Below are 25,337 nucleotides of genomic sequence, written 5' to 3'. Positions count from 1 at the left end.
CACATCAAGATTAGGAGTGGTTATCTAGGTCCAGGATGAAGGAAGTGGCAAATTTCTAGTTGAGGATATGGTACAGCTATGGTGCCTACTGGCTATTTCTGTTACAAGACCTCTACCCTTTTGGACCAAATATAGTCAAAATAAAATATTTTCTTCTTGCTCAATAAAAACATTGAATGTGTTCAAAATCAAGCAATAAGACAAATCCAAAAGATAAGACTATCGTAGAAAACACAGAATACTCTTCTGAATAATATGTAATAACTTAGAATCCAAAAGAATGCAATTTTGAATAAAATGAGATTGAAAAAGTATGGCATCTGTCCATAGAGCAAAATGTCCCACCAGTGATCCCACTATTGTCTGTTATCAGAAGTGTTCCACCACAACGGCATGCATTTGATGCTGTGTCCTGCACTGTCAGTCAAACACGGCCCTCTCACCTCTCATGGCCCTACCGCCTCCTTCAACCAGAGCAGGTGAGAAAAATACACAGCGACTTACACACACCATCATTATGAGAGTTCTCAGTCGTATGGAAGACAACACTGAAGAGGACAGGGACAAAACTGGATTTTTTTTTTTTAAAGTCTTGGAAGATTCCTCTGATCCATGGGCTTAGGATTTGATTCAGGAGTCAAGTGTTGTTGATATCCATTGTGAAAAAATGTAATCAATAATGTTTTCATCTTTTTCTTCCCATTCGTTGTCTAAATGCAGGAGCACATGAACTGTTAATACCAATGGTGAAGCCCCAGGGACATCCTGGGTCCCTGTAGAGGAAGGGATGAACCCCAGCCAGCAGAAACACATGCAGACATGCAAACACAACCTGAGGGGGGAGTTTGGCTTTTTGGCAACAAATATTTCATAAATCCACAAGTTACTGTAAATGAAAAAGAAGCAAATACTCCTTCAAATGAACCATTAATTCTCAGCCCCACTTGTCAGTAGGTTAGGAAATAGTCAATTTCCTCATTTTTTTACCCCATCATTGGGCTTTCCAGTTAAAGTTCCTAGGCAGCTCTTCCTAGAGTATCTGGTGTCTCTTGGGGTTCAGTTGGGGGTCAGTTGGGACTTACACCCGGATAGGCAGAGTTTGGCTCATCTGTTGTCGGACGATCTCCTGACTGCTGTCAAGACTCTTCCTGTGGTGGCCGGGCAGAGTTCCTCCAATCCGCAGCAGGTCCCTGAGAACACAGACGAACACAAGTCCTTCACTGACAGTCAAGTAGGCTCATAGCAGTTTCTCAATTGATATGACAGATTGTGGGAGAATTAAAGTATACAGCACATCTAAGATAATGTACTGATGGCAGACGTTGGCATTCTGTCTGCTTACCTCCAGTTAGGGTGGGAGCATAAACAAAAACAAATATTAGTTGATAATGATCATGAAAAAGCAATCAATTTCAAGGCCAGTTCCACCACAAACAAAATCCAATTCAATCTGTAAAGAGTCCATTTATCATGTTGTGGTTTAAAAAAAGTTGAGCCTGTTTCTGGGCGGCTGCAGTGTTTGACCGTTCCTGTCCTTCATCGGCTGGACAGCGTCCCTCTTTTGTAAAGCACTTCTCTTTGGAGATCCACAGATAAGAGAGGGACTCATATCCTCTCCCTTTCCAATATCTACCCCCATCATCACTGAACAGCCTATGGCAGGCAGGGGGGGGGGACCCTGACATGCACACGCCATGGATCTCTGACACGCACACACGATCCCTACCTTCCAAACGCAGGCCTGCACACGCAACCACGGCTGTCTGGTCTGAGGACACGCACTAAATCATGCGATGACAACATCTCCCCACTTCCCCACTCTCTCACTCTCTTTAGCTGTCGCATACGGACTGGGCCATGAATTAATCATCGGCATGCCATCCGCGTACAGCGACACGTAGCATAACACTGTACGCACGCACGCACACACACACACATGCTTACTTGCACACACACTCGCACACACTGCTTCCCCAGCGATTCGCCCATCACAGCAATGGGTGTGCCCTCCCCCGGCACATTAAAAACCTCATTAGCAACCTAATTAAACACATTCCTCTCTTTTAGCTTCTCCTCAATCTCCCTTATTACTCTCCCTCCATCACCTCGCGTATTTCCACGTCAGCAGACCTGGCGCTCCGGACTATCACCTACTTTCAGGATCCAGCCAAGAGCACGGGGAATTAAACCTAGGTCAGCCATTACGTTTCCACACGCAATTAGCTTCGCTGAGCCAAAAACCCTGACAGAGGAATCGCCCCTGGGGCAGAGTGTAAAAGTGTAACTGTGAGCCAAAGAGCTGAATACTGTATGAATCCAGCTTGTGTGGAAGAGTGTTGTTTATGTGAGGGGAAAAATAACTATTTCAAGGCAGATGCTGCATGCTTGACCTCATGCACTTGGTGCATAATGCATCACTGTGGAGGTTTCAATCTAACAACAGGATTGGTATCAGGGGATGACTGGAGGCCACAAAACAGTGAGTAAAAAGTACAATTGAGCCTGAGTATGAGCTGAGAACAGAAGTCTGGATTTCTGGACAGACATTATATGCATCTCTGTGTAACATTTGTCAGGGCACCCAACAAAATGTACCATCCAACCTCTGAAACAAGATAAATCACACACGACACTCCCACCAGCAAAAATATATTCACCATAGAATAAAACAAGATTGAATTTGGAACTTACAGGTCTTTTTTGTTGGCAGCATCTTGCATAGCTACAACGCTCAACCTGACATGACATACGGTGAATGATGTCATCCAGTGTGTCACTCACCCTGAATATATGCTGGTGACATCTTTAAGGCTGGCGGCGTTGCGCAGGAGCTTGTCCAGGGTGCTGACGATCCGGCAGAACTTGGGCCGCTGGTTCCTCTCCTTCAACCAGCACTCCAGCATGAGCTGGTGCAGCACCATGGGGCAGTCCATGGGCGGGGGCAGCCTGTAGTCCTGCTCCACTGCCGTCATCACCTGACCCAAGGAATGAGCAGGGGGATGCGTTCGTGTTCATTTAGAAATGGATGGATCATAATAGATCATAACACTGTTGTATGCAAATATATTATTTAGCGATGCTATGAACATCAATCAAAATAAGACAGTTTTCCGTTTAAAACACAACGAAGGCTCTTTGATAAAGGCATGCCGCTTTTGTTTTGTGTTTCTGATCGTATTCATCCATGTGCTCCAGTGTGTTTGCGTGCGTACATGTTCTGACTCCTTGCAAAAAAGGTTTGTTGCCTTCAAGGAATTCTAGAGCCGCTACTGTTCTGTTCTTGCAATTAGTTGGAGAGCATCCTGGCAAGTACTTGATACACGATCATACAGCGTGTGTTCGTACAGTTTATATTGCATATTGTCAGCCTATTGACTACAAACAACATTAATAATAATAATTTGTTGTGCCCACAATGCAGTTCTCATATAATGCAGTTTATTGAAGTCGATGATTTAATATTGGTAGTTTTTGTTCATCTCCTCTAGCATGTCAGACAATCCTTTATTAGTCTCTTCCCATGAATAATGTGCCCTCTCAGTTTAATGTTGCGGTGTAGAGGGTGAACACAGATCTGTACTCTGGTGTCAGGTGGTGGAGGAGTAGTAAAGAGGCTTTGCTTGTCATCAAGTACTCTGCTGAAGCATCATGTCTGTGGAATAGCACTGGTAGAAGAACGTGTGAGCATAGGTGTATGTGTGTATACATGCGTGTTTAAGTGAATGTGTGCGTTTGTGTGAACCTTAAAAGGTGTGCGTGTACAAGTGTGTGTGTATCAGTGTGTATGAGTGTATAAACGTGTGTGTGTGCATACAAGTGTGCGTGCACTGTGGGCTCAGCAGGGGTGTTTCGGTGTGCACGAGTTAGTAGGGGGCGTAGGTAGGTTAGGGCTATAAAACAAGACCACAGGCACACAGCTGCACTTCACGACTGCAGAACAAAGATAACAACAGCAGAGCAGGAAGACAGCCACACAGCTCTGACGACAGCCTCTCAAACCTCCCCCCCTCCCCCCCAATCCACCCAAAGCCGGGGCTGTGAAGGGCTGGGAGCTCACGTACATCCTGGTTGCTCATGTCCCAGTAGGGCCTCTCTCCATAGGACACCACCTCCCACATGACGATGCCGTAGCTCCAGACGTCGCTGGCGGAGGTGAACTTCCTGAAGGCGATGGCCTCCGGCGCAGTCCACCGGATGGGGATCTTACCTCCCTGCGGAGACGAGAGGATGGGGGGCGTTATTGATACACCGACGCCCGCTGAGCTGCAGTCATTAGACACACACACACACAGCTCACAGTGGGAGACGCGGCCACACAGGCAGCAGAGAAGACAGACTGACATTTACTCCACTTCACTTTCACGGCCACAGCCGTTGGAGAAAACACACATGGGGGAAAAGAGCCCACGCGTGCACACCCTCGCACGCACTACTAACCAGTGAGCTGGTGTAGGTGGGGTCAGTGGAGGTGTCGTCCAGGAAACGGGACAGGCCAAAGTCGGACACCTTGCACACCAGGTTGCTGTTGACCAGGATGTTGCGTGCGGCCAGGTCGCGGTGGACGTAGTTCATGTCGGACAGGTACTTCATCCCCGCGGCAATGCCACGTAGCATGCCGACCAGCTGGGTCATGGTGAAACGGCCATCGTTCAGCTGGTGAGGGAGGAGTGTGAGAAGGAGAAAAAGTGTGAGTGTGTGTGCATATGTGTGTGTGTGTGTGTGTGTGTGTGTGTGTGGGGGGGGGGGGGGCCCGGGGAGAGGAGGAGGAGGTATAGGGATGGGAGAGAGAGGAAGAGACACAGCTTGGGAAAGGAGAGGGGAGACAGGAGGGTGCGGTCAGACACTCAGTCATAAAGCCTATGCAAACATGAGATGGCATCTGTCATAACCTTTAAGGACGTTTCTGTCAGTCTTCGCTGTTGACCTTTTCCTGCTGTCTTACCACATGCAATTAGCTGGCTGGCTAATTATAGACTCTGTGGAGTTCCTGGAGCAAACACGCGTCTCAGGCCCTCAGAGGGGCTACAGTGACAATGCACATTTTTGGAGAGTTCACAGAACCATAAAGTGGATGTCAGTTATCATTGAATTGTCAAATGAACGAAGTTAGCATATTTCTTTATTCTTTTTAGGCCACGCATTGATTTCTGATTCAGAGCGTTGTGTACCATGACTACAGATAAGAGTATGGAACCCAAAGTATGTGACCTATGTAACTAACTCTTTGTGAAGTCATGAAAACAGCTAAAAAGCGTATATTTCCTAAATCCAAGAAGAAAAAACCTTGACGTAACAGGACCAAACCCTTGACAAGACGCTTTGTACTCTATACAGTTGAATGCATGCTTATAGAACAAAGGCTTAGACAGATATGTAAATTATGTGGGCCAACAGAAAAACCGACAGACAGAAAGACAGAGAGGTAGGCAGGCAAGCAATCATAAAGGAATGCTGTAGCCTGTTGTTCTATGAACATCATTAGATGATGGCTGTGCTCCTGTGAGTCATGGGACTGTGGCATGGGATAGATAACAGGCCTCGGCATGGAAGAGCACTTGGTTGGACAGATGACTGAGAGGAGTTCGTGTGAGGGAGTGTCGGGCTGAGCTTTGACTCACAACATTCACATAATGTCCCTGCAAGAGAGAGAGAGGGAGAAAGGGGGGGAGGGTGTTAAGGTGTCTCACCCTGAGGAAGGAGTCCAGCGCTCCGTTCTCCATGAACTCAGTGATGATGAGCACGGGGCAGCTCCGGGTCAACACACCCTCCAGGCGGATCACGTTGGGGTGGTCGAACTGGCCCATGATGCTCGCCTCTGCCAGGAAGTCCCGCCTCTGGCGCTCGGTGTAGCCGGCCTTCAGAGTCTTGATGGCCACCACCGCCTCCCTCCGCCCTGGCTGTTTCAGCCTGCCACGGCACACCTCCCCAAACTCACCTGGGGTAACAGTAAACAGGGAGGGGGAGGGGGTGGAGGAGATGGGGGGGGGGGTGAACCAGGGTCAAGGGGAGTGGAGGAAAGGTGGGGAGTGAGGGAGACGGGGGCATTACTGGTTTGCACAGCGGAGAGACTCTGGATTGAGGAGAGTGAAGGACCAGGACAAGACACGGGTGGGGGGAGGGTGTACGGTCTACAACCGTGTGGAAGGAGAGAGTGAGAGGAGGGTGGGAGGAGGAGAGGAGAGCTGGGCGGGAGCTCAAGGTTGTAAGAGGTTGGGGAGGGAGGGGGAGAGGGGCCTGGGGGGCGAGTGGAGCCGGTAGGCCGTGGAGGGGGACAGGGGTCGGGTGAGGAGCTTGGGGGTTTTGCTTTTAGGGCCTGAGTCTAAACACGTTTTACAAAAGGACACAGGGGAAAGGACAATGAGAGATGGTGAGAGAGACATAGAGCGAGAGATAGAGAAAGATAGAGAGGGCGAGAATGGGGGAGGCGAACGAGCAGGAGAAGATTGTCATTCAAGTTGACGTAAGGACACAACATGCTCTTGGAGAGTAAACAGACTCGGATGACAGCACTGTGGAAAAGCTGTTCACAGATCACAGCCCTTTCCTGCCTGACCCCTCCAACACACAGTTCTCCAGCCAACCTCAGTCCTCGTTAACACAGCGGGCTCATGGATACATGACTCAATATACTGTACATTCCATTTAGTCAAGGCTTGCTTATGGAGCTACAGCACAGAGATATGTTTGATTGTGTTAGTGTGAAACCTCAGAATCGAACCCATGATCTTCGGTGTAGCAAGAGCCGCGCTCGACGCAGCTGTTTACCTGCGCCAATGACTTCCTCAATCTTCACACAGGAGATGTCAATTTCTTTGGCAAACTCGTGGACCGCCTCGTTAGGGTCCTCGTAAGTGAAGGGGTCGATGTACACTTTCACCCCCGGTGAAACTGAGAGGGAGAGGGACGGAGAGAAGTGTGAATGTTTCGCTTCGGTTTTCCTCATTCAAGTCCTTGGTCTAGGTCATTCAACCCTAAACCAAGTCCTAACCCTCTTGTATACTTCTTCTTAGCCTGAAATAAATGATGCTAGCGGCTGAATTAAATGTTTTTTAATGCATGAGCAGCATGGAGTAAATGGGGGGGGGGGGGGGGTCTTTGGTTCTTGAAGAGCCTCAGACTCTGCACCCCTGAGGGCCTCTGTAGACCACATGATCTCCCTAATCATGGCCTTTCAATGAGCAAATGGGGTTTCCTGAATTAGTCAGGTGATTAGATAATTGATTCAATCAGGTGATTTACCCCACAATACACACCCACGACACACAAACGCACACACGACACACTCACCCACACAAATACTCACAACGCGCACACACACAAGACTCACAAACGGTAATCCAGTATTCAGACTGTACTCACTGTACTGCTGTAGTTTCTCAGTGTACTCCAGCTCAGAACTGCTACGCTGCTTCCTGAAACGGCACGAAGGCTCATTAGCATGATGGATCCTCAGGCTTGGCAGTAGGCAGCAGGCAGACAGTCAAGAGAGAAACACAGTTCAGGGGGGCTTACACCCCTCTGAGAGCTTTCGCAAAATCAAGAATAACATTAGAGACTTCGAGACTGGTTTCGCGTCGCTCCTCCACTACACCTACTTGAGGCAGACCACGGCTATCACCACCATTGCTACGATGACCACCAGGCCTGCTGATGCCGAGCCCACTATGAGAGGAAGCTGGTCCTGCACAGACTTCTGGGGGTCACCTTTGGAGAAATCAACCAACATAATAGTTAACATCTGGAAGGTTCCAGAACCAGCTCTTGGTGTGTCAGCTTGTTGCGAATGGCACAGGTATCTAAAAAAATGCTGCCAGGATATCATTGAAAGATAGCTGCTCTCACATATTCTATTTTACTTTCACATAAAAGTCCTAATTTCTAAAAACTTGTACCCATTTTTGGGGGTATCATTATATACTAATATGATTAATATTAGAAACAATAATGGAAAGTGTGTGAAGAGGGTTGGGGGTCCGTACTGTGCAGACTGGTGCTGAAGTCCATTGGGTTGCTGTAGCGTCCATAGCCGGCCACAGTGCGAGCCCGGACCTGGACCACGTACTGCGTGGCTGACTTCAGCCCCTCCACCTTGGCTGAGCTGTACTGGGCTGTCACTGTGTGGGACATGGCCTGACCCTGGAAGCCGAAACAGGGGGCAGAATGAGGATGGAAACCTTCCTCAAGGTAGAAACTCCTCTGACATTACTTATTAGCTAATAACTACTATTATTATTCAGGAAACAACCATGGCTGGTCGGGTGACGCTCACCCTCTCGTAGTATCTGATCTCGTAGTCGAGGATGAAGCCGTTGGGCTTCTCCGGAGGCAGCCAGGACAGGCTGAGCGTGTCGGACGTGGACCTCATGAGGTGGACCGTGGGGATCGCTGAAGGGGCTGTGTTCGGACAAGACAGAGAACAACGCATGGAATGACGAGGATGTGTATTATTTCCATGGTAACGCACACACCAAAAAGTTATGAAAATTATGTGAAAGTATGTCTGGGGAAACTAGTACTACTAGAAGAGGTTACATTGCCCTTTGTATCACCTCTACGCAGCTTGCAGTACATAGCCTTGTGTTGGGCTCTAACTGAATATTTAATTGTCCTGAGTTCATAAATGGCACCCAAGCATACAGTGTGGAATACGAGAGGTGAACATAATTGCCTTTGAAAGCTGTTGTCTTTTTAAAGTCAATGGTCATTAAGAGTTCAATTAGGTGGTGATGCCATTGATTTCCAATATCGTGAATCCTATTGATTACTCGTCTGTGTGTGACTCATAATTGCTATCAGGATACCCTGAATTTCCCCACGGGATTAATAACGTATATATCTATCTATCTATCAATCATTCACACCGGACGTTCAGGACGTCTGACCTGCTTGGTTGGTGGTGATGTTGACCGTGGCGTAGCTGGGCGCCGACGGGCTCTTCCCTGACACCCCGTTGACGGCCTGGACCTCGAAGCTGTAGCGGGTGTGAGCCTGCAGGTTCCTCACCACCACCTTCCTGTCCGTGAGGCCCAGGCGGCGCGGTGCTATGTCCACGTTGTCGTCGCAGCGCGTGCACGGGCTACGCTCCCGCAGACACTTCTTACACACCACGTTGTAGATGACGTCGCTCCGGCCCCCGCCGTCCGCCGGCTCCTCCCACTCCAGCGACAGGGAGGTCTCGTTCACGCTGGAGATGACGTTCTGAGGGGGCGACGGGACGGCTGCGCGGACAGACGCAAACACGGACACTTGAGAGCGCTGCTCCGCTCAAAGAGGCCACTCACTCAGTGTGTGCTCTGCTGAACGCACCGGGAGTATTCGGCGTCGGTGTATTCAACAACCGACGAGGCTCCTTGTGCATTTCACGCACAGCTAATCCATCACTATTCCCCCTAATCAAAACCCTTGGCCATGAAATAGGAATATTCTTGTGCATGAACTCAGTTTGCTGCACACTACTGAATGAATAGCTTTATACAGTACAACGGTAGCTCCATCCGATGCGTGACTTAATGTTTATGTAGCGTGTATGGAAGCTGACTCCATAGTCATGGAGCTGAGATGGAATACAGCACATTTCCATTCGTGTTTCAGCACCCCTGGGGATGCCCGAAAGACCTGGAGTTTGGCTAAGAAGTAGTATTTGAAACCTGGATCTAACCGTGATAACAGCTGAGGGGGAACCAACAAAGATTGGTTCAGAAGCCGCAAAGGTTCCTTTCATCCTATAACAAGCTTTGAGGGGCCAATCAAAAACCTTAAAGCAGGAAAAGGCCGACATATAACGCAGGATACGCTAGAGAAACACTTTCAGAGTGTTTCGCTTGCTCCTCTCGTCACGGCCAACCGGCTCCCTCTCTCTGCTCCTCCATCCCTGCCAGTCTGCCCTCAGCCAAGCCTGCGTACGCTCTGTCATGTCTCATTACAATGACAACGTTTGGAGTTCGGCCCTTGCTAATTGGGTAGCACAATCTACAACACACAAAGAGAGTCCAGACTGGCCTTCTGCTGAGCTTTCTGGTACAACACCCTCGCTAAACATCAACGCCGCTCCACAGGCTCGGACAGGCAGGCTGTAGGAGATACGTAGGGCTGCGTTTGATGAACAAAATTCAGGGTGCAGTCACTTCGTGACAAGAGACCCAAGAGAATCATCACAGCTTGTGTGTGTCATTTCACACATTCTAAATGCCCTGTGGGGGATTTTGGCTGGTCCGTACAACACATGTCCATTTCCATCAACACACAATACATTGGGTTTCTGTATGAGAAAGCTGTCATTGCAAACAGCCCACTGCACCCCGGTGTGAAAACATAGTTCACTGAAATTAGGCTTGACATATCAACCTTGATTGTACTTAATTTCTCAAAACCAAGTATAATTAAAAAACACATAATACAAAAATCTACATAATTAGATTTTTGAATGAATTATCCCTCATTGCTAACAAAGCTTCTCCAAAGCTCTTAGATTCACATATACACACTGAGTCCAGCCTCGGGTGTTTTCAATGAAAGCTGCTGGTCTAGACTTACTGGTGCAGGCCGATTCTGGAGGATCACTGTCTGCACGGTGGAAGCCGTTCTGGCAGGGGCAGACGCTTGAGCCCCTGGAGCTGGCTCGGCTGTTGGGGGGGCACGGGGAACACAAGCCCTCTCCCTGTTTCGACTTGAAGGTTCCAGGGCTGCAGGCTAGATGGGACAAGAAAACAAATGGGGTCAGTAAGAATGCTGTCAATCAAACACCGAACCATGGTCCGCTGCACAGGACATGTGACCTGGGATGACCGCTTGTGAGGAATACCTAGCTCACTGTTGAGAGGCGCATGCAGGAAAATACAAGGAACTATATCTCCAAACGTATACACACTATAACCAGTCCTTTTCCTTCAGTCAGGCAGCTGAACCCCTTCAAGCCAAAGGAGAAAGAGAGGTGGAAGAGAAGGAGGAGGACAGAGATGGACGGCTGACCGTAGATTGCTCTTGCCAAGCAGACAAAGATTGAAAACGAGATTGAGAGTAACGACTCACAACAGTCCATTAGTCAATGTTTGCGTGAGACTCAGACACAACACTGAATATAAACATTGTCCCATACTGCATGCAGAACAGCTTGATTGCCAAATAAATCCAAATCAATTCCAACTGAGAAACTGAGTGTAAAGCTGGGAACATAAATCGAGGAAGAAGCTCGGAAACCGACCCTTCAGTGGAATCAAGATATGTGGGGATATTCTAGAAGGTTTGTGGATCCGATTTTTTATGGTTTCTCACATTCCTGTTCTGTGGGTTAAAACAAAGACCCTGGCTAACATCTGTCCTATCAGCATGAATGCTCGTAAAACCGTGTTAGCAAAAGGGTGTGATTAACTGGTTGGACTAAGTGGTCTTTTAGTTTGAACTTAAGCTACATCCTAATTCCCCGGAATGCCACTTTCAGTGAAATTAGTGAAGTAAGTGGGTCCTGCTTTAGCTCTTAAGCCGGCAATATAGCCAAAAGCTGGTATGATAAAATGAAAATGTGTTGTAATTCACAAAGCATTAACCGCGCCTTACGCTCTAATCAGATTTATGTTTTCTTTCTGACTCTGTATCATCCTTTTCGTTTGTTTGTTTGTTTTCTTCGTTCAGGAGAGTGCTGAATCACCGTACTCCTCCTGGTTTTTAATCCATTAACCTCTTTGGAGGATGTGATGATTTGTCTTTCTTCAGTACAGCAAAGTTCTCCCTGGCTGTGTTTTCTCCCTCTTCCCTCTTCTCTCCCTCTACCTGCAGGACTAGCCTCTGAGCAGGAAAACATGGCGGTAAGAAATGAGCCGCCTGTGTGATTAATGTTAGCCCGACAGTGTTGGCTCACGGTGGTCTGAGTGGTGTTAATGAGTGCGGGCGCCTGTAGATTAACTAACAGGAGGCCATAGAGGAAATTACACTTCCTCGTTGCCAGCCAGGCCCATCGGCTTCAGCCCTGGAGAGCCTTTTATCAGGAGTCGACGGCAGGCTTTTAACCTTGAGCCGCCAAACGGCAACGAATGAGCTCTCCAGAATGTTTTACACTATTTCTCGCGTCCAGGTGAGAGAATGACTCCCCTTTCTATGGCCACTCACATCTCTGCTTTGGCAAGTCACCTCTCTCTCTCTCTCTCTCTCTCTCTCTCCCTCCATTTATCGCTTTTCATAGTACAATATCTTTTCTCCTGTTCTCTTGTAATCTCTGTCTTTCACATTATCTCTTTTTCTCAGCCGCAAATCTGTTGGCTCGCTCCCTATTTTTTCCTCCGCTATCTTTTACTCACTCCAGTTCTCCTCCCACAATATTTGTATGCGGCACCTCTCTGCAACAGCTCATTAATTCATGCTCTCCTCCACCCTCCTTCACCCTATTCAAGCACTGCACAATACATACAGAGGAGAGGGCATCGGCTGAGCTGAACGCCGAGCATATAAAGGAGCTTTAGTTAAACAAAAGTCAGAAAGTCTTTTCCAAACTCACTCTGGCACTGTGTGTCCCCCATTGCTGGCTCGAAGCCTGGCGTGCAGGTACAGGAGCCTACAGGAACCATCCACTCCCCGTCCCCGTTGCAGTACAGCTTCAAAGGAACCGACACCTCCTGTGCGTTGGACACACAGGCCCCCGGGGCGATGACTAAGGATGTGGCTTCGGCTCCCGTGGCCGTCTCAGGGAACACAGCAAAGTTAGCTATGGTGGTGGAGCACTTCTTGAAGAAAACCCGGACCGAAATGAGTGACATGCAGGCCCCGAGGTCCTGGAAGGCCAGGTAGAAGCCCGCCTTGGAGAGCGGGCCGAAGCTGCGGACCTTGGTGTTGATCCGGCCGGCCTCCAGCAGAGAGAAGCTCTCGTCGGGGGCGATGGTGTCCACCTTGATGTAAGGGTTCTCCCTCCACAGCGGGCTGCCCTCCGTGGCCGTGTCCCCCTCCGACTCGTAGTAGAACAGGTTGAAGGTCTCTTTGCAGGAACCGGGGATGTTGGGGATGCTAGCGCAGTCGCGTACCGAGAACTTGATCTCCACGTAGACGCGCAGCACGCCCTTCCTGGGGATGAAGTCAGTCCTCAGCCAGTTGTTCTGGTTGGGCTGACGCACGTTGCACACCTGGTATGTTCTGATTGGACTCATGGAGTCATCGTAGCCACTCACCTCCTCCCACTGTAGAGAGAAACAGACAAGCATCGTCAACAAGGGAACTCGGAAGAGGAGAACATGTACTCATGGCATGATTCCACAGAAAAAGAGAATAATATAAATAGCCTCCACAGGAGATCTGGTTTCTGAATGTCACTGTCAACTTATGGCTCTGAGAGAGATTAAAGGGTACATTTTAAATCACATTTCCCATTTCTGAACTCTTCTTCTATAATGCAAACAGGGAATTATTTATTAAAGGGTCAATTTAAATGCAATGCCAGCTCTCTGATTGCATCTCAATGGTATTCTGAGGCACTTCAAGTAAAGTGGCAATGTTCTTGTATTTAGGTGAACCTTCTTTTTTGCCAATCTTGTGCTGTGCTAATACATACAAAAGAGATCTGCTCTAAAACACAGCCAACAGGATAATATGCATGATAACAAAGATGGCTGATAGTCAGTGTATAATCCGTGTAACTATCTGACCTGGAGTTCAGAAAAAAATTCTATAACATCTATGTACATTACTGTTTCATTTATGTCATCACCATTCTTTATTCCAGGAGGGAATAACCTTGCAAGAAATTGATATTGTGATTCAAAAACATTATACATAATTTAGAGCAATTGATTTTAAAAACAAATGCGGGTTCGATACATTTATTATTTCAGCTGGAGAAAAAAAAACGCATAAATCAAGACGTCCAGCAACATGTGCCTAATTTATTCTGGAGCGGTGAGTCCAGCATCAGATTCATATACCATAAATCAAGGGCAACATGTCGCTGCAATACCTGACAAAATATGATAATTGCCGGGACAAAACGTATGGGCTTGTCATGCATTAGGAGAAGGCCGCCTTGCCCCTCGTGACGTACGACTTCTTAGGTGCAAAGACATTTTGCACGAGCCTAGAGAGAGCTGGACTATCCAAGATTGTTTCCATGGCAACCCACGGTTTCCATTGACTGACTTTGCGCTCACGTAGCAAAGACAAATTACACTGGCCGGGAGTGGGGGAGGTCTGTCAAGCTGTTAGCCTCGGGGTCAAATTCATGTTGTTTTATTTTCCCATAATTCCTATGGGGAATATCATCTGAAACCTTAATTCCTGACTGTAATTGGCCTATGGCCCTGCATTACAAGAGCCACGTTGCTGACATCTCTAGTGTCTGTGTTGGCAGAGAATATTCTGCATATGGTTTTGACTTTAAAATGGGAGAGGCTACTCACATTTACCACAGATATTTAAAATCATCATCTACAAGGAACTATTCCAGCCAGCATGTTTCCCATTTGTTTTAGTATCTAAGAAAACAAACTGAGTCAACAAAGATATAAAACAGTGGGGAGTGCGTCGTTTAGGACAGGCAGTGGTCTATTAACAAGCAAATGGAACAAATGTTGTTGTGAAAACGCAAAACGGTAACACAAGTAAAGACGTTTGGTAAGAAAAGCACACACATGTATACACACATGTATACACACACATGCACGCACATACACACACACACACATACACACAAACTCACCCCGCTCTCGGGAAACGTGGTCCAGGCCAGCTCTGTAGTCGCCCACTTGCTGTCCATTAGCGTCTCTGCAAATTAAAAACAGGAGGGTTGGAGCCGGCGGAGAGTTTTAACTAACTGCTTCTACTGGTAGGTGGGGAGGGAAATAAAACCAAGCCATATGACTAGACTCTCCTAGACCACACAGTGGGCAACTGTTAGAAAGTAAGGGTTTGTTCTCTTTCTGACACACACACAAGCAAAGCTGATTTGATTGACAATTTGTCATAACATGCCCGTGATGCCCCATATTAAAGCAATGAAAACACTGGTGTTGGTGAATGCAAAGTTTTTCTACATTCGTCAGTGTCTTGGCAAACTTGTTGTTACTGCTTGTAGTAAATTACCTACTGACAGAGACACCAACTCAATCGTATTTCCCTACATGCAACACCCAGGGGACTCACACGGCCCTTTAAGACTGTGTGAGAGAGACCAGAGAATCAAATTTCTGTTTCCATCCACAGGTGATTCCTGTGTGCTGCTCTCACCTCCCAGTTTATGGCTGCTCAACGAGGTGTGAGAGGGTAAGCCAACACAGGGAAGAAAGAGAGTAAACACTGGATCAATGAGCATTGTTGTCTCCGGCCAATCTCGCTGTCATCTATGTGATGGCTCCGAGAGTTTATTAACTCAATTAGGCCTGTGAGGGTCACTGTGCTGGAATATACATACTGCCTTTGAAATAATCGTAACAACCCTATAATTACATCTCAATGGCTTCCAATTGTTTAGGTTTCAGTTTGACAAGTCCTGCAGTGCAACATTTGGTGAAAGGATGTGACCAATTGTTTTGAATTCTTTGAAAAAAAGAAAAAGGTTTTAGTAAGCACCAACTGTTTTCACTTAAAGGTGATAAGAAAAACTAATGTTTGGTTGAAAGTATGTAAAATTATGTGTTTCAATGGAAGCAAAACTCTAATGGCCTCAGCTATTTGTAACTATTGTAATTGTTAAAGAGGCTGCGAGGAACACACACATGGAGTGGAGCATGTTCTAGAAGTTTATTTTCCTACCTCATTGAAACGGAGGAAGAGATACAACGGAGCTACAAGTACCTCAGATACAATGCACTCCTTGTGAGAATGTAAACAGAATGGGTATTGAGACAAATGTCAATGACCATTCATCATTCATGAGGCGGTGAACATTGACTCGCTGTCTCCACATCCAGCAGGCCACAAGCTGAGCCAGAGGGTTGCAGAATCCAGGTTGCTTTTGGGATGTCAGATCGAACGGCCCCTTCCATGTGCCTGGAGACCACAAAGTCTGTCTACTCAAACTCAACTCTCAGCGATGCGCACGGCACCACGCTTAAAAAAGACTTTGCCCAAGAACTCTGTCCTATGCACTGACACACACAAGAACATTAGCCTATGGACTGGATGTTAACCATAGACACTCTCAGTTCAGAATAACCAATAAAGGGCTAAATACTGCTGAGGGGGAAGCCATTTTTCTTCTGGTTCCAAATATGGATTTTGATTGAATAGAGCCCCAAGGGTAAAACTCTCCACTTCCAGCCCTCCTCATTGGTACAGTTTTAACTGTCTTTGACTCCTTTAATTTAAATCTTGCTCATTTCTCTCATAAAGCAGAGGCAGCAGTGTAATGTGACAACCCCCCCCCCCCACCTCTCTCTCTCTCTCCAGGGAAGGAAAACAACACTCCAATGGGACATTGCTGTCCTTTGAGCATCCCCACAATTTCAATTTACTGTTTGATCACTGAAGCAAGTGCCATAAGTCTGCGTTCTCCCTTCTTTGAGAAAAGCACAGAACACATGCTAATGTTTTATTCACTTTGTGAGCAGTTACACCACAAAAGGAGGCCTTCTACTCATATTAATTTGACATGCACACCCAACAAGCAAACACATGAAATATTTAAAGCTCAACACCATCCCTACTGATCAGTGCATGATCAAGAGAAACTGTATGCTCATCTATTAATAGACAGGCTCGAATGAGCATTTTGGCTGTAAACAGTGAGCTGAGGGAAGCGTGGCGATGGCATCAGATTCCGTGAACTCGTTTGTGGTGAAGCAAGGTGAGACCCTCCACACCTCCCATTCACAATCGCACGTCGACGTCGGTCACGCCCCGACGTCTCTCTGTGTCTGACGACAAGCTCCACCCAGGCTCAGGCTCACCTGGTTCAATCTGCCTTCATAAACTGCCTCCTGGTAGTTGGCATCTGGTCTCATGCTTCAACTGATAATTACTCATATTTACATTTTAATGTACGGAGGCGAAAAAAGACGGGCATGTTTGGATGCGGGAATTCTTCCCTGCAATCACTTATGCGGGGCGAATGTTTGATATTAAACGTTTCATCCTCTTCAGTCATGCGTGCACGCGATTTCTAAAGATGATGTAATTGGTTTTTCTGAGGGAGTATGGCTGTCTCTATACCATAGAAGCACTCTTTTGTTGTTACAGTGCTTGATGGAAGCAGTACGTTTAAGTGACGAGGAGTACTGTGAGAAAAGATTCCACATGCTATAGAGCGGTCACAGTGGCTTTCATCGTCAGTGTGCTTGACACCCCGCCGAAGAGAACTTGGAGACGGACACACCCAAGGACGCAGTGACTCCAGAACAAGCGTCTCTGAAAAAGATCCCACTGAAGGAACTCCTTCCACTCACACACACACACACACACACACACCAGATAACTCGGCCGACCGAATCGAAAAACGATTCACGTCATCAGGTCCCGATTATCCGTTGACTATAGTCGACGAACGACCTAGTCTTGTGAGAGAAACACCACTGGCTGTCTCCAACGCACGGATCTCCCACACTTAAGCCGTACATCTCTTCTGCGTACAAGCGTTAGTTAACCTCCAGTGTTGAGTAACTGAAGTTGTTGGGTTGGGAAACGGGCTGATCATGAGTCCCTGAGAGGCCGCTGGGACCTGGGAGGCTGCTGCGCCTGCATTGATTTAGTTGCTGACACCAGAATTGATGAGGGATCGTCCTGGCCCCCGTCCAGGAGAAGCAGATTGTACAGGGAAGAGGGCAGAGAGGGAGGGAGGGAGGGAGGAGGGCCGGACCGGGAGAGAGGGAGGGAGGGAGAAATGTAGCTACAGTAGAGAAGGGTGAATGAAGTCGCCCTGGTGCGGGTGGGCTGCTCCCAGAGGAAATACTTCCACGCGAAGGAGCCCGAGCCCTGGCTCGTCCGCTGACCTTCACTGCAACACTTGTCGTTTAGCATGTTTCACATGCATCCCCTGACACTTCATTGAAAGCTATTGATTGGATTGTAATTGTGTGTGTGTGCGCTCTGGCAGTGGAGCTTAGTAATAACCTAATGTTCATTCTAATCATGCTGTTTCTTTCAGCATGTCAAGGCAATACATCAGGAAAAACATTGTTCGTGTGAAAGAAGCTTCGGACCATGTATTTCCAGAATTCGAGCCCTATCAAACGACTAAATGGCTTTTTCTGTTTTGATCAAGAAAGGTGGGATTGGCAGTCATCCTCAACCACTAGAGCTTGTCATTATGACAAAGAAACCATGGTTTGGCAACAGCAAAAGCCAGCTGCCATGACAAACAGAAATGGAGCAGCTTATATTGTAGACACATGGAAGAGAAATACATTGGGTTATCTTTATGTGCTGCAAGCCTTCCAGATGTGACAGAAACACACGCGCGCGCACACACACATACACACACACACACACACACACACACACACACACACACACATGCACACATACCACAAAAGGAAAACTTTAGGACAAAATATGGCATGTGTATCGGTTGTGTTTATGCAGTTGAGTAACAATTCAAAGCAAAGCATTTAATATTTAATGATGGAAAACAGTTTAACCATTTAACCCTCATGTAGCAAAAATATATGTAAAAACCTAATTCAAACAAACCTACAATGAAATGTTTAGTTAGTGATGAAAAGAAAAATACTACACGTACCTTCGACAGCAAGTACCACGGGGAGCACCAGGCTGCATACCCATAGCAAGTAATCCATTGTCATAAACCAGGATCTTGCAACATGAATAAAGGTTTAGACTGGACTCATACGAGGGATACACAAAGCACACATCTAAACCACCACAGGCTATGTTTTAAACTCTCCTAATTCACATGTCCTGTGTATAGTACTGTGGAATATGGTCATCCCATGCACTATATCCAATCGCTGAATATAATCAAGCTCGTTTTGTTTTTCATTCTAAGACTGATTCCATTCCACGGAGAGAATAGGTAATGCGGTAGACTATTGCAATGCGCCCTTTATCGAGTAAATTGCGAGTTACTGAAGCAAAATTATTGTCCAAACGCGCGTTTATGTTTTCGTGCAAATAGCCCACAAAACGAGGAATCGTTCCTTCCAAAACACTCGATAATCCACTTCTTTAACTCCGTATAGCTGTTGCTCCTCAAGGAGTGTGCGTTGGAATGGCAATTGGGACAGAGAGACTGAAGGGGGCTGTGGGGCGTACGGGTGAGGGGTGGAAGAAGGGGGGCTGCAGGCAGGCTTGAAGCAGCTGCCTTCTCCGAGAACATGCAAGTCACACCCTCCAAGATGTAGAGAGTCAGGCACGTTAGGGACCACACCAGCTCGAACAGTTCAACGGTAGTATAGTTCATTCTAATCGAACCCGAAATCAATTTCGACACCAAGTGAAGTGTGGATGAATCGGCGCTAAACTTCAATTCCAGCATCCGTTTTAAATGGATAGATAGCGCCTCCCATGGGCTTTTGTTCACGACTGATACTGTGGCTTGAATTAGGTCTGTACTGTTAAACCCAAATGGAACTCTTTGAAACTTATAGGTAGAATTATCCAATTTATAATCATCATCCTCATCCTACCTCTCCTTTTCTTCCTTATGAGTAGTGGCACTAGCATCCTGTCACTACTACATTGTCTCTCTGGGTTATTCTTCTCCCTAAGTACATTAGACCCCTAGCCCCCCACCCTCCTCATGCCTGCCACCCCACCAGGCCCCAGCAGTGTGCAGACAGGCAGGCCATGGCTCACATTCATCCCATGGTGTGTTCACACAAGGCTTCCCTTCACACAGCTAATTCATCTGTCTCCCCTAACCCCCCGAACCCCCCCCCCCCCCCCCCCGACACCCACCACCGCCCCTCTGACCCCCCACCACCCGACGCCCACCACCAACTCAAGACGTCTGTACCCCCCTCCCTCCCCCCTCCCTGCCTCTCCCACCCACCACCAAACCCCCTGTGCCACCCCCTCCTGCTCCTTTTGTCCCCCGGGCTTTGTGCACTAATTAACTACAGTTCAGTTCCCAGCAGGCTTGGGTCAGCCTTCTCCATTGAAGCGTTGATGGACAGAGTTCTTTAAACAACCCACTATATGAGACACTGAAGCAAAAATATGACACTGCCCTTCTTCATCAAATCAATGCCATCATTGTCAGAGCGGTCATCCAAAGGCCGGGAGTAAAACACAAAGGAATATTCTGGAATCAACTGTTGATCTGCATGTCCTAGACTAGATCAACAGTTTACAAACCTAACATGCAGAGCATGTTATCACGTTTCTGCAAAGATAACACAATTCCCAGGGATCATTATATTTTTGTCATGTTTTTTAAATTTTTTCCTGGAACTGAGATTACAATCAACCAGAGATAAACTGATATTGACCAGGAAGTAATAACATAGTATCAGCATAGTGGCGACAGGTGTTGTAAAACACAACGCTTTGTAGAGCAACGGCCTCCTACTGCAGATGAGAAATCAGTACGCAGATGAGGAGACAATACGTAGTTCACAAAGCATGGAGAGACAAGAAGATAAAGCTGGGAATAGAGAATTGGATTTGGGGTATCAGCTGTTAGACGCAGGCTGGTGAGCGGATGTGGAGGGAGATGCTGTGCGCCAGTGATAATCTACTGTTGAATAATAGCAAAACACCTTTGAAGACTACTGTGTGACACTACTGTGAGGGTACAAGACCAGAACCAGGCCATCAAACACACAGCCTACTTAGAAGACAAGGACACTAGATATCATAGAGAGTCTTAACTTTAAGTCCTGGTTTCAGATATTGTTCTTATCTAGATGACAAGGGAAAAGCAGGATCATGGGACTAGATGAACACAGACAAACGATAGATTGCGGGAAAAAGACAATATTCTATACAGTCGTCCTTCAAAAGACAAATGAGAATATATATGAGAAAATCGTACACACCGGTCAATTCTTCAGCTAACAAGGCCAGAAATTGTCAATGCTGTGTTTGAGTACCTCTGAAGGAAGTCGAGAGATATTGGAGCAGTGCTTTATGGACTGCCAAACACTAATGATACCTGTTGTGGAGGGGCTGCTTGCTGCCGATTGCCTGAGGGTTTGGAAGCTGTACTTTCACAATGCTTGCTCAACTCATTGATCAAAAATGAATTAGCCTGGCAGAACCTGCAAGCTTTGCTCTTGACAGAGTAAATACAAAAATGAATGTGTTCTCCTGAGTCCTGCATCTGCACAGTAAATTGTAGTAGAGGTAAAATGGTTTCATTATTGACATCTACTTTGGATTTCAGATCAAATCAAAATGTATTTGTATAGCCCTTTTTACACGCAAGCATGTCACAGAGGGCTTCACATACGCCCATAGAACTGCCCCTCAACCAACCTAAACCCTCAAGGAAGACAAGGAAAAACTCCCAGAAAAACTCACTGCAGGAGAAAAAATTTAAGAAACCTTGGGAGGAGCAATTCAGTGAGGGATCCCCTCCTCCAGAGACGGTTGGTGAAAGAGAGGAGCAGAACACAGGTTTAACATAGTCATACAGCAGGGAAGTGTCAATGGGTTTTGAAACATCAAAATCCATTGTTTAACTGGGTAGATGTAGGAAGGGACCGGGAAACTCGCTGTTGCCCGTCATGGAGACTGGTTTCCGGTTGGCGACCAGGTCCAGCGTTGGCAAACTGACGACCAGGCAGGTGCTGACAGCTCAAACCCCCCACACCACAGGGGATGTGTGGAGGGGAGACAGAGAAAAGAGAGCAGGGATTAGAGAATGCCAGGAGCAGCTAACAGTTACAGTCATATTAGAATGAAATCCCCACCGCTCAAGTGTGGACTAGTGCAGCAATTTAGCAGTGCAAAAAAGGGTATTTGATGCAGCCCTAGACACTAAGACAGCGCCAGCCCCCCTCGGTTGGAACATGAAATCTGTTCCAGGGGAAAGAACTCAAAAATAAGTTATATTTATAGAATAAGGGTGAGAATGCCCCGTCCCCCGTTGTCACCAACTAGTAACGGAAACTATAACAATAACAATATACAGTAACAGGTTTACTTTATTTGTAAAATCTAGATGGGGCAACGTGAACATATAGAAAGCTTTAATTGCAATTTAAAAGTTACATGTGATACACACAGACAAACACACACCCCAGGTTTACATAGAAAGTACATACACACATATTTATCTTTAGTAGTCATAAAATTAAAGTTTTTAAATTAACGTTTTTAACCTAATTTTGAATGTCGAAACAGTATCAACCTCCTTAATTCAGACAGGCAATTTGTTCCAGAGATGAGGTGCTCTACATGAGAACGCCCTACCTCCAGCAGTTTTTTTCTTAATTTTGGGAACCACCAGATAGCCGGCATCTTGAGATCTAAGTGTCCTTGCAGGGCGATGACTGTCAGTTTTGTTTGAGGGTATTTTCAAAGGGGTTAAGATGTTTCTAAATGTCAGTCCCTATTCTACATAGTCCCTCCAAGCAGAAAACCTTGAAGGTATGTTAATTCAACAGGAAGTGAACCACCAGACAGCCTCAGGGTCCGAAGGGAAGCTACAGTGGCCTAAAAACACTTTCTGGATTCTGGAACAAAGTCTTCTGGGTTGAGATCAGGTTGAAACTACACAAGTAAAATGACATCCAAATTCAGATGATTGATGATGCCGTCTGTCATGTGACTACTTCACTTCCTTGAGGCCTTAGGAATGACTGCACATCCTGTGACAGCTGACACATACTCTGTATCTCTAGTCTAGAATATCTGTTCGTTGTTGTGGTTAGTTGTTTTGGTGGAGGTGGAGAAGATTTGAGTTTAATTTAACTTAAGTCACCCAGTGTAAACAGACTGCATGACAAACACAAGGTGAGACAAAGCAAAAAGATAATTAAAAACAAGACCATGTTGGGGATATATATATATATATATTTGGCTGTAGCATTCTCCCCGGAAGTATTCACAGGAGAAGTTATTGATGATTCGCCACATTCTGCTATTTTCCCACCGTTCTCTCCCTCCATTATTCATTTCCTTACTTTTTAATCTCCTGTGAGCTGACTCAGAACTCCCTCTCCATTTGGAGACTGTTGCTCCTCTATGCCCATGTCTATAGCATTGATTAAGTGGGCCCCAGTGGGGCAGGGATTACATTGGGTTCTATTTGAAATGGCATTTCCGAGTGTTTTTTTCTATTACTGAGTTAAGCGACGGAATTTAGATAAACTCAGGCCTCAGTTTTCTGCTGAGACTCGTTGATTTGCTTGTATCACCCGCAAGTAACCGTTTACTGGCTTCTGCTGTGTCCTAATACATGTGTTTACACACTCGAAACAAGCTAGCTGGTCAGTTGGGAAGATTCCCACCAGGGGACAGTGCTACAGAGGCAAATAGAAAAAATTAAACAAGAGACCAAGTTGGATTTAGGCGTACTTTGTACAAGATGCACATGGACTTAATGTTTGTTTAAAAAAGGAAGACAATACAAACATCCAGATGAAGAGGTCAAACAAGAGTGACTGGCCCCCTGCATATTGAGCCTTTGCAATTTTCACACAAACAATGTTTGTCGTATCCGAGACACATGAAGAAGAGGATCTCTGTATTCGCAGGTTAAAGGCTCTCCAAGGGTATCCTAACAAGGTCGGACCATCAGGGTGAGTCCAATGACGCCTTGTTTCACTGGATGAGGAAGTGCTTTAATCAATGACACGTTCCTACCCTGCCTGTCTGTTCCAAAGCTCCTGATGTTAACCTCTCCTTCCCAAAGACGTGAAACAAGTGGATGGGAAGATTGTGACACCAGCAGAAAATTCGTTTTTGCAAAGAGTCACCTTGGCTGGTATGTAGACACCGGGTACCTGTACTCATCCTGAAAAGTGCTTGGGTGTGTTCTTTCACGTTGGCACCTGCTGGCTCTTTATCATCCTGAGCTCTGGTCAGCATGAAGCTTGGTTCACTTCATGAACTGTGGCACCACCTAGTGTTCACTAGATACACTGCAGTCATGTCTCTTCAGTTGCCATACTGATTGCGTTGTGATCAACTGAACGGTATTACAACTGAGTGGAGTGGAAAATGGAATCTAAGATGCCAAGATTGTTCAAGAGCAATACTTTTCTGGTTGTTCCGTTTATGGAACGGACAGAGTGCGTGCTACTGATTGTGATTAGGATGATTATCAAGTGAAGAACATGGAATTTATGGGAGCCCTAGTTTTCAGTCCCCGCTTGATGTCAGGTAGTTCTACAAGAACTGCAATATATAGATCAGTCTTCTCAAATGATGTGACATAATGTAGTTGGTGTCTTTTTTGTTGTCCTGATGTGTCTCTGAACTACCATCAACGCCATCTCTACATTGTTACCAGCCTTGGAACCCAGACCTGGTGTCAATAAAAAACATCAGGATGCATAATTTTGATGTAAGATTAGAAAATAATTCTGTTGTTGGCCTCCTTGCAGCTTGTGGTAAACAGCATTCCCATGAGGTGAGGTGCTTTTTTTGCAGGGTTTCCATTCAGTTTCATGTGCCAGGGTCTGTCTGGGTTATTGTAGTGTTAAGACTAGGACACCATGGTGATTAAGGGTCTCTCACAGTGCACAAAACTTTGTTTACACAACCGCATTCCGTGGATATTGATGCAAAATTAGTAATGTAAACACACTGTGCTCTGACTGCCCAAACCGAGAAGAAAATTCCACTGAGTTTGAGACATACAGTTTTTTACAAACACTTTGACACTCATTTCAAAACCTTAATGTCCTTTTTCAAAATTCTAGACACAAAACTCAAAACTGTGATTGTTATTGCAATGTCAGGAAATGACAGACAGTTATGTGTGAGTTGCATTTTTTAATCGTAATACTTTGATGTCAAGTTGTGTCATTTTGAACAGATGATTATAGTTCAATGAACAAGTGATCTAAGGTGTATGTGTATTGTACCCAAGCAATTGGAAATTGTGTTAGCGTTCTGAAAAAAGTGCATTTGGATCATCAGTTGTGAGTTTTGAAAATTGGACATCAAAAGGTTACTCTGTAAAATAGGACATCAACATACTCTGTAAAATAGCTGGCATTTTTCTATAACCTAATCATCATCTTGAGAGGAAAACAGGTCTCACTTTTGGATGAAAATAAAAAGATAATAAAAAAATAAATCTAATCTGTAGAAGCAGACAATCAATTTGTCTCCACTTAGTCTTTTTATCAAGCCAACCCTCTCCATGAGTCTGCCAGTAATGGTTTTGATTGAGGACGGAAACGTCCCTCCCACTGTCAAGCTGTCAGCACACAGTGGGATGATGTCATTTGAATGTTGTCAGTGCTTTTATTTAAGGGAGTGGGGGTTCAAGATGGTGTGCATGTATGTGTGTG

General features: G+C 46.2%; 1 protein-coding gene across 1 annotated transcript; it reads right to left on the bottom strand.

The window, feature by feature from the left end:
- Window positions 1-1,078: 1,078 nt before the first annotated feature.
- On the bottom strand, window positions 1,079-18,710 carry ephb3a (eph receptor B3a). The gene is made up of 15 exons (XM_067253894.1): window positions 18,647-18,710; window positions 14,672-14,736; window positions 12,488-13,160; window positions 10,534-10,689; window positions 8,883-9,218; window positions 8,270-8,394; window positions 7,980-8,136; window positions 7,596-7,704; window positions 7,360-7,412; window positions 6,766-6,888; window positions 5,688-5,935; window positions 4,438-4,653; window positions 4,062-4,211; window positions 2,782-2,975; window positions 1,079-1,190 (listed from the first exon to the last, which is right to left on the bottom strand). Exons 1-15 carry the CDS (start codon window positions 18,708-18,710, stop codon window positions 1,079-1,081), a joined length of 2,781 nt encoding a protein of 926 aa, XP_067109995.1.
- Between the last annotated feature and the right edge of the window lie 6,627 nt (window positions 18,711-25,337).

This window comes from Osmerus mordax, chromosome 16 (genome assembly GCF_038355195.1).
Source record: "Osmerus mordax isolate fOsmMor3 chromosome 16, fOsmMor3.pri, whole genome shotgun sequence".
NCBI classification, from domain to species: Eukaryota; Metazoa; Chordata; class Actinopteri; order Osmeriformes; family Osmeridae; genus Osmerus; species Osmerus mordax.
Note: the sequence above shows the minus strand (reverse complement) of the source record. Positions and strands in the feature narration are given on the sequence as shown.

What these genes read in the sequence shown, in the direction of transcription:
- ephb3a (XM_067253894.1), bottom strand. Translation starts at nt 18,710, where the DNA reads ATGACAATGGATTACTTGCTATGGGTATGCAGCCTGGTGCTCCCCGTG. An exon ending in GGGGGACACACAGTGCCAGA is followed by an intron (nt 10,690 to 12,487) that starts GTGAGTTTGGAA and finishes TGTCCCATCTAG; the next exon opens with CCTGCAGCCCTGGAACCTTC. An exon ending in TCCAGAATCGGCCTGCACCA is followed by an intron (nt 9,219 to 10,533) that starts GTAAGTCTAGAC and finishes CTGTCCGCGCAG; the next exon opens with CCGTCCCGTCGCCCCCTCAG.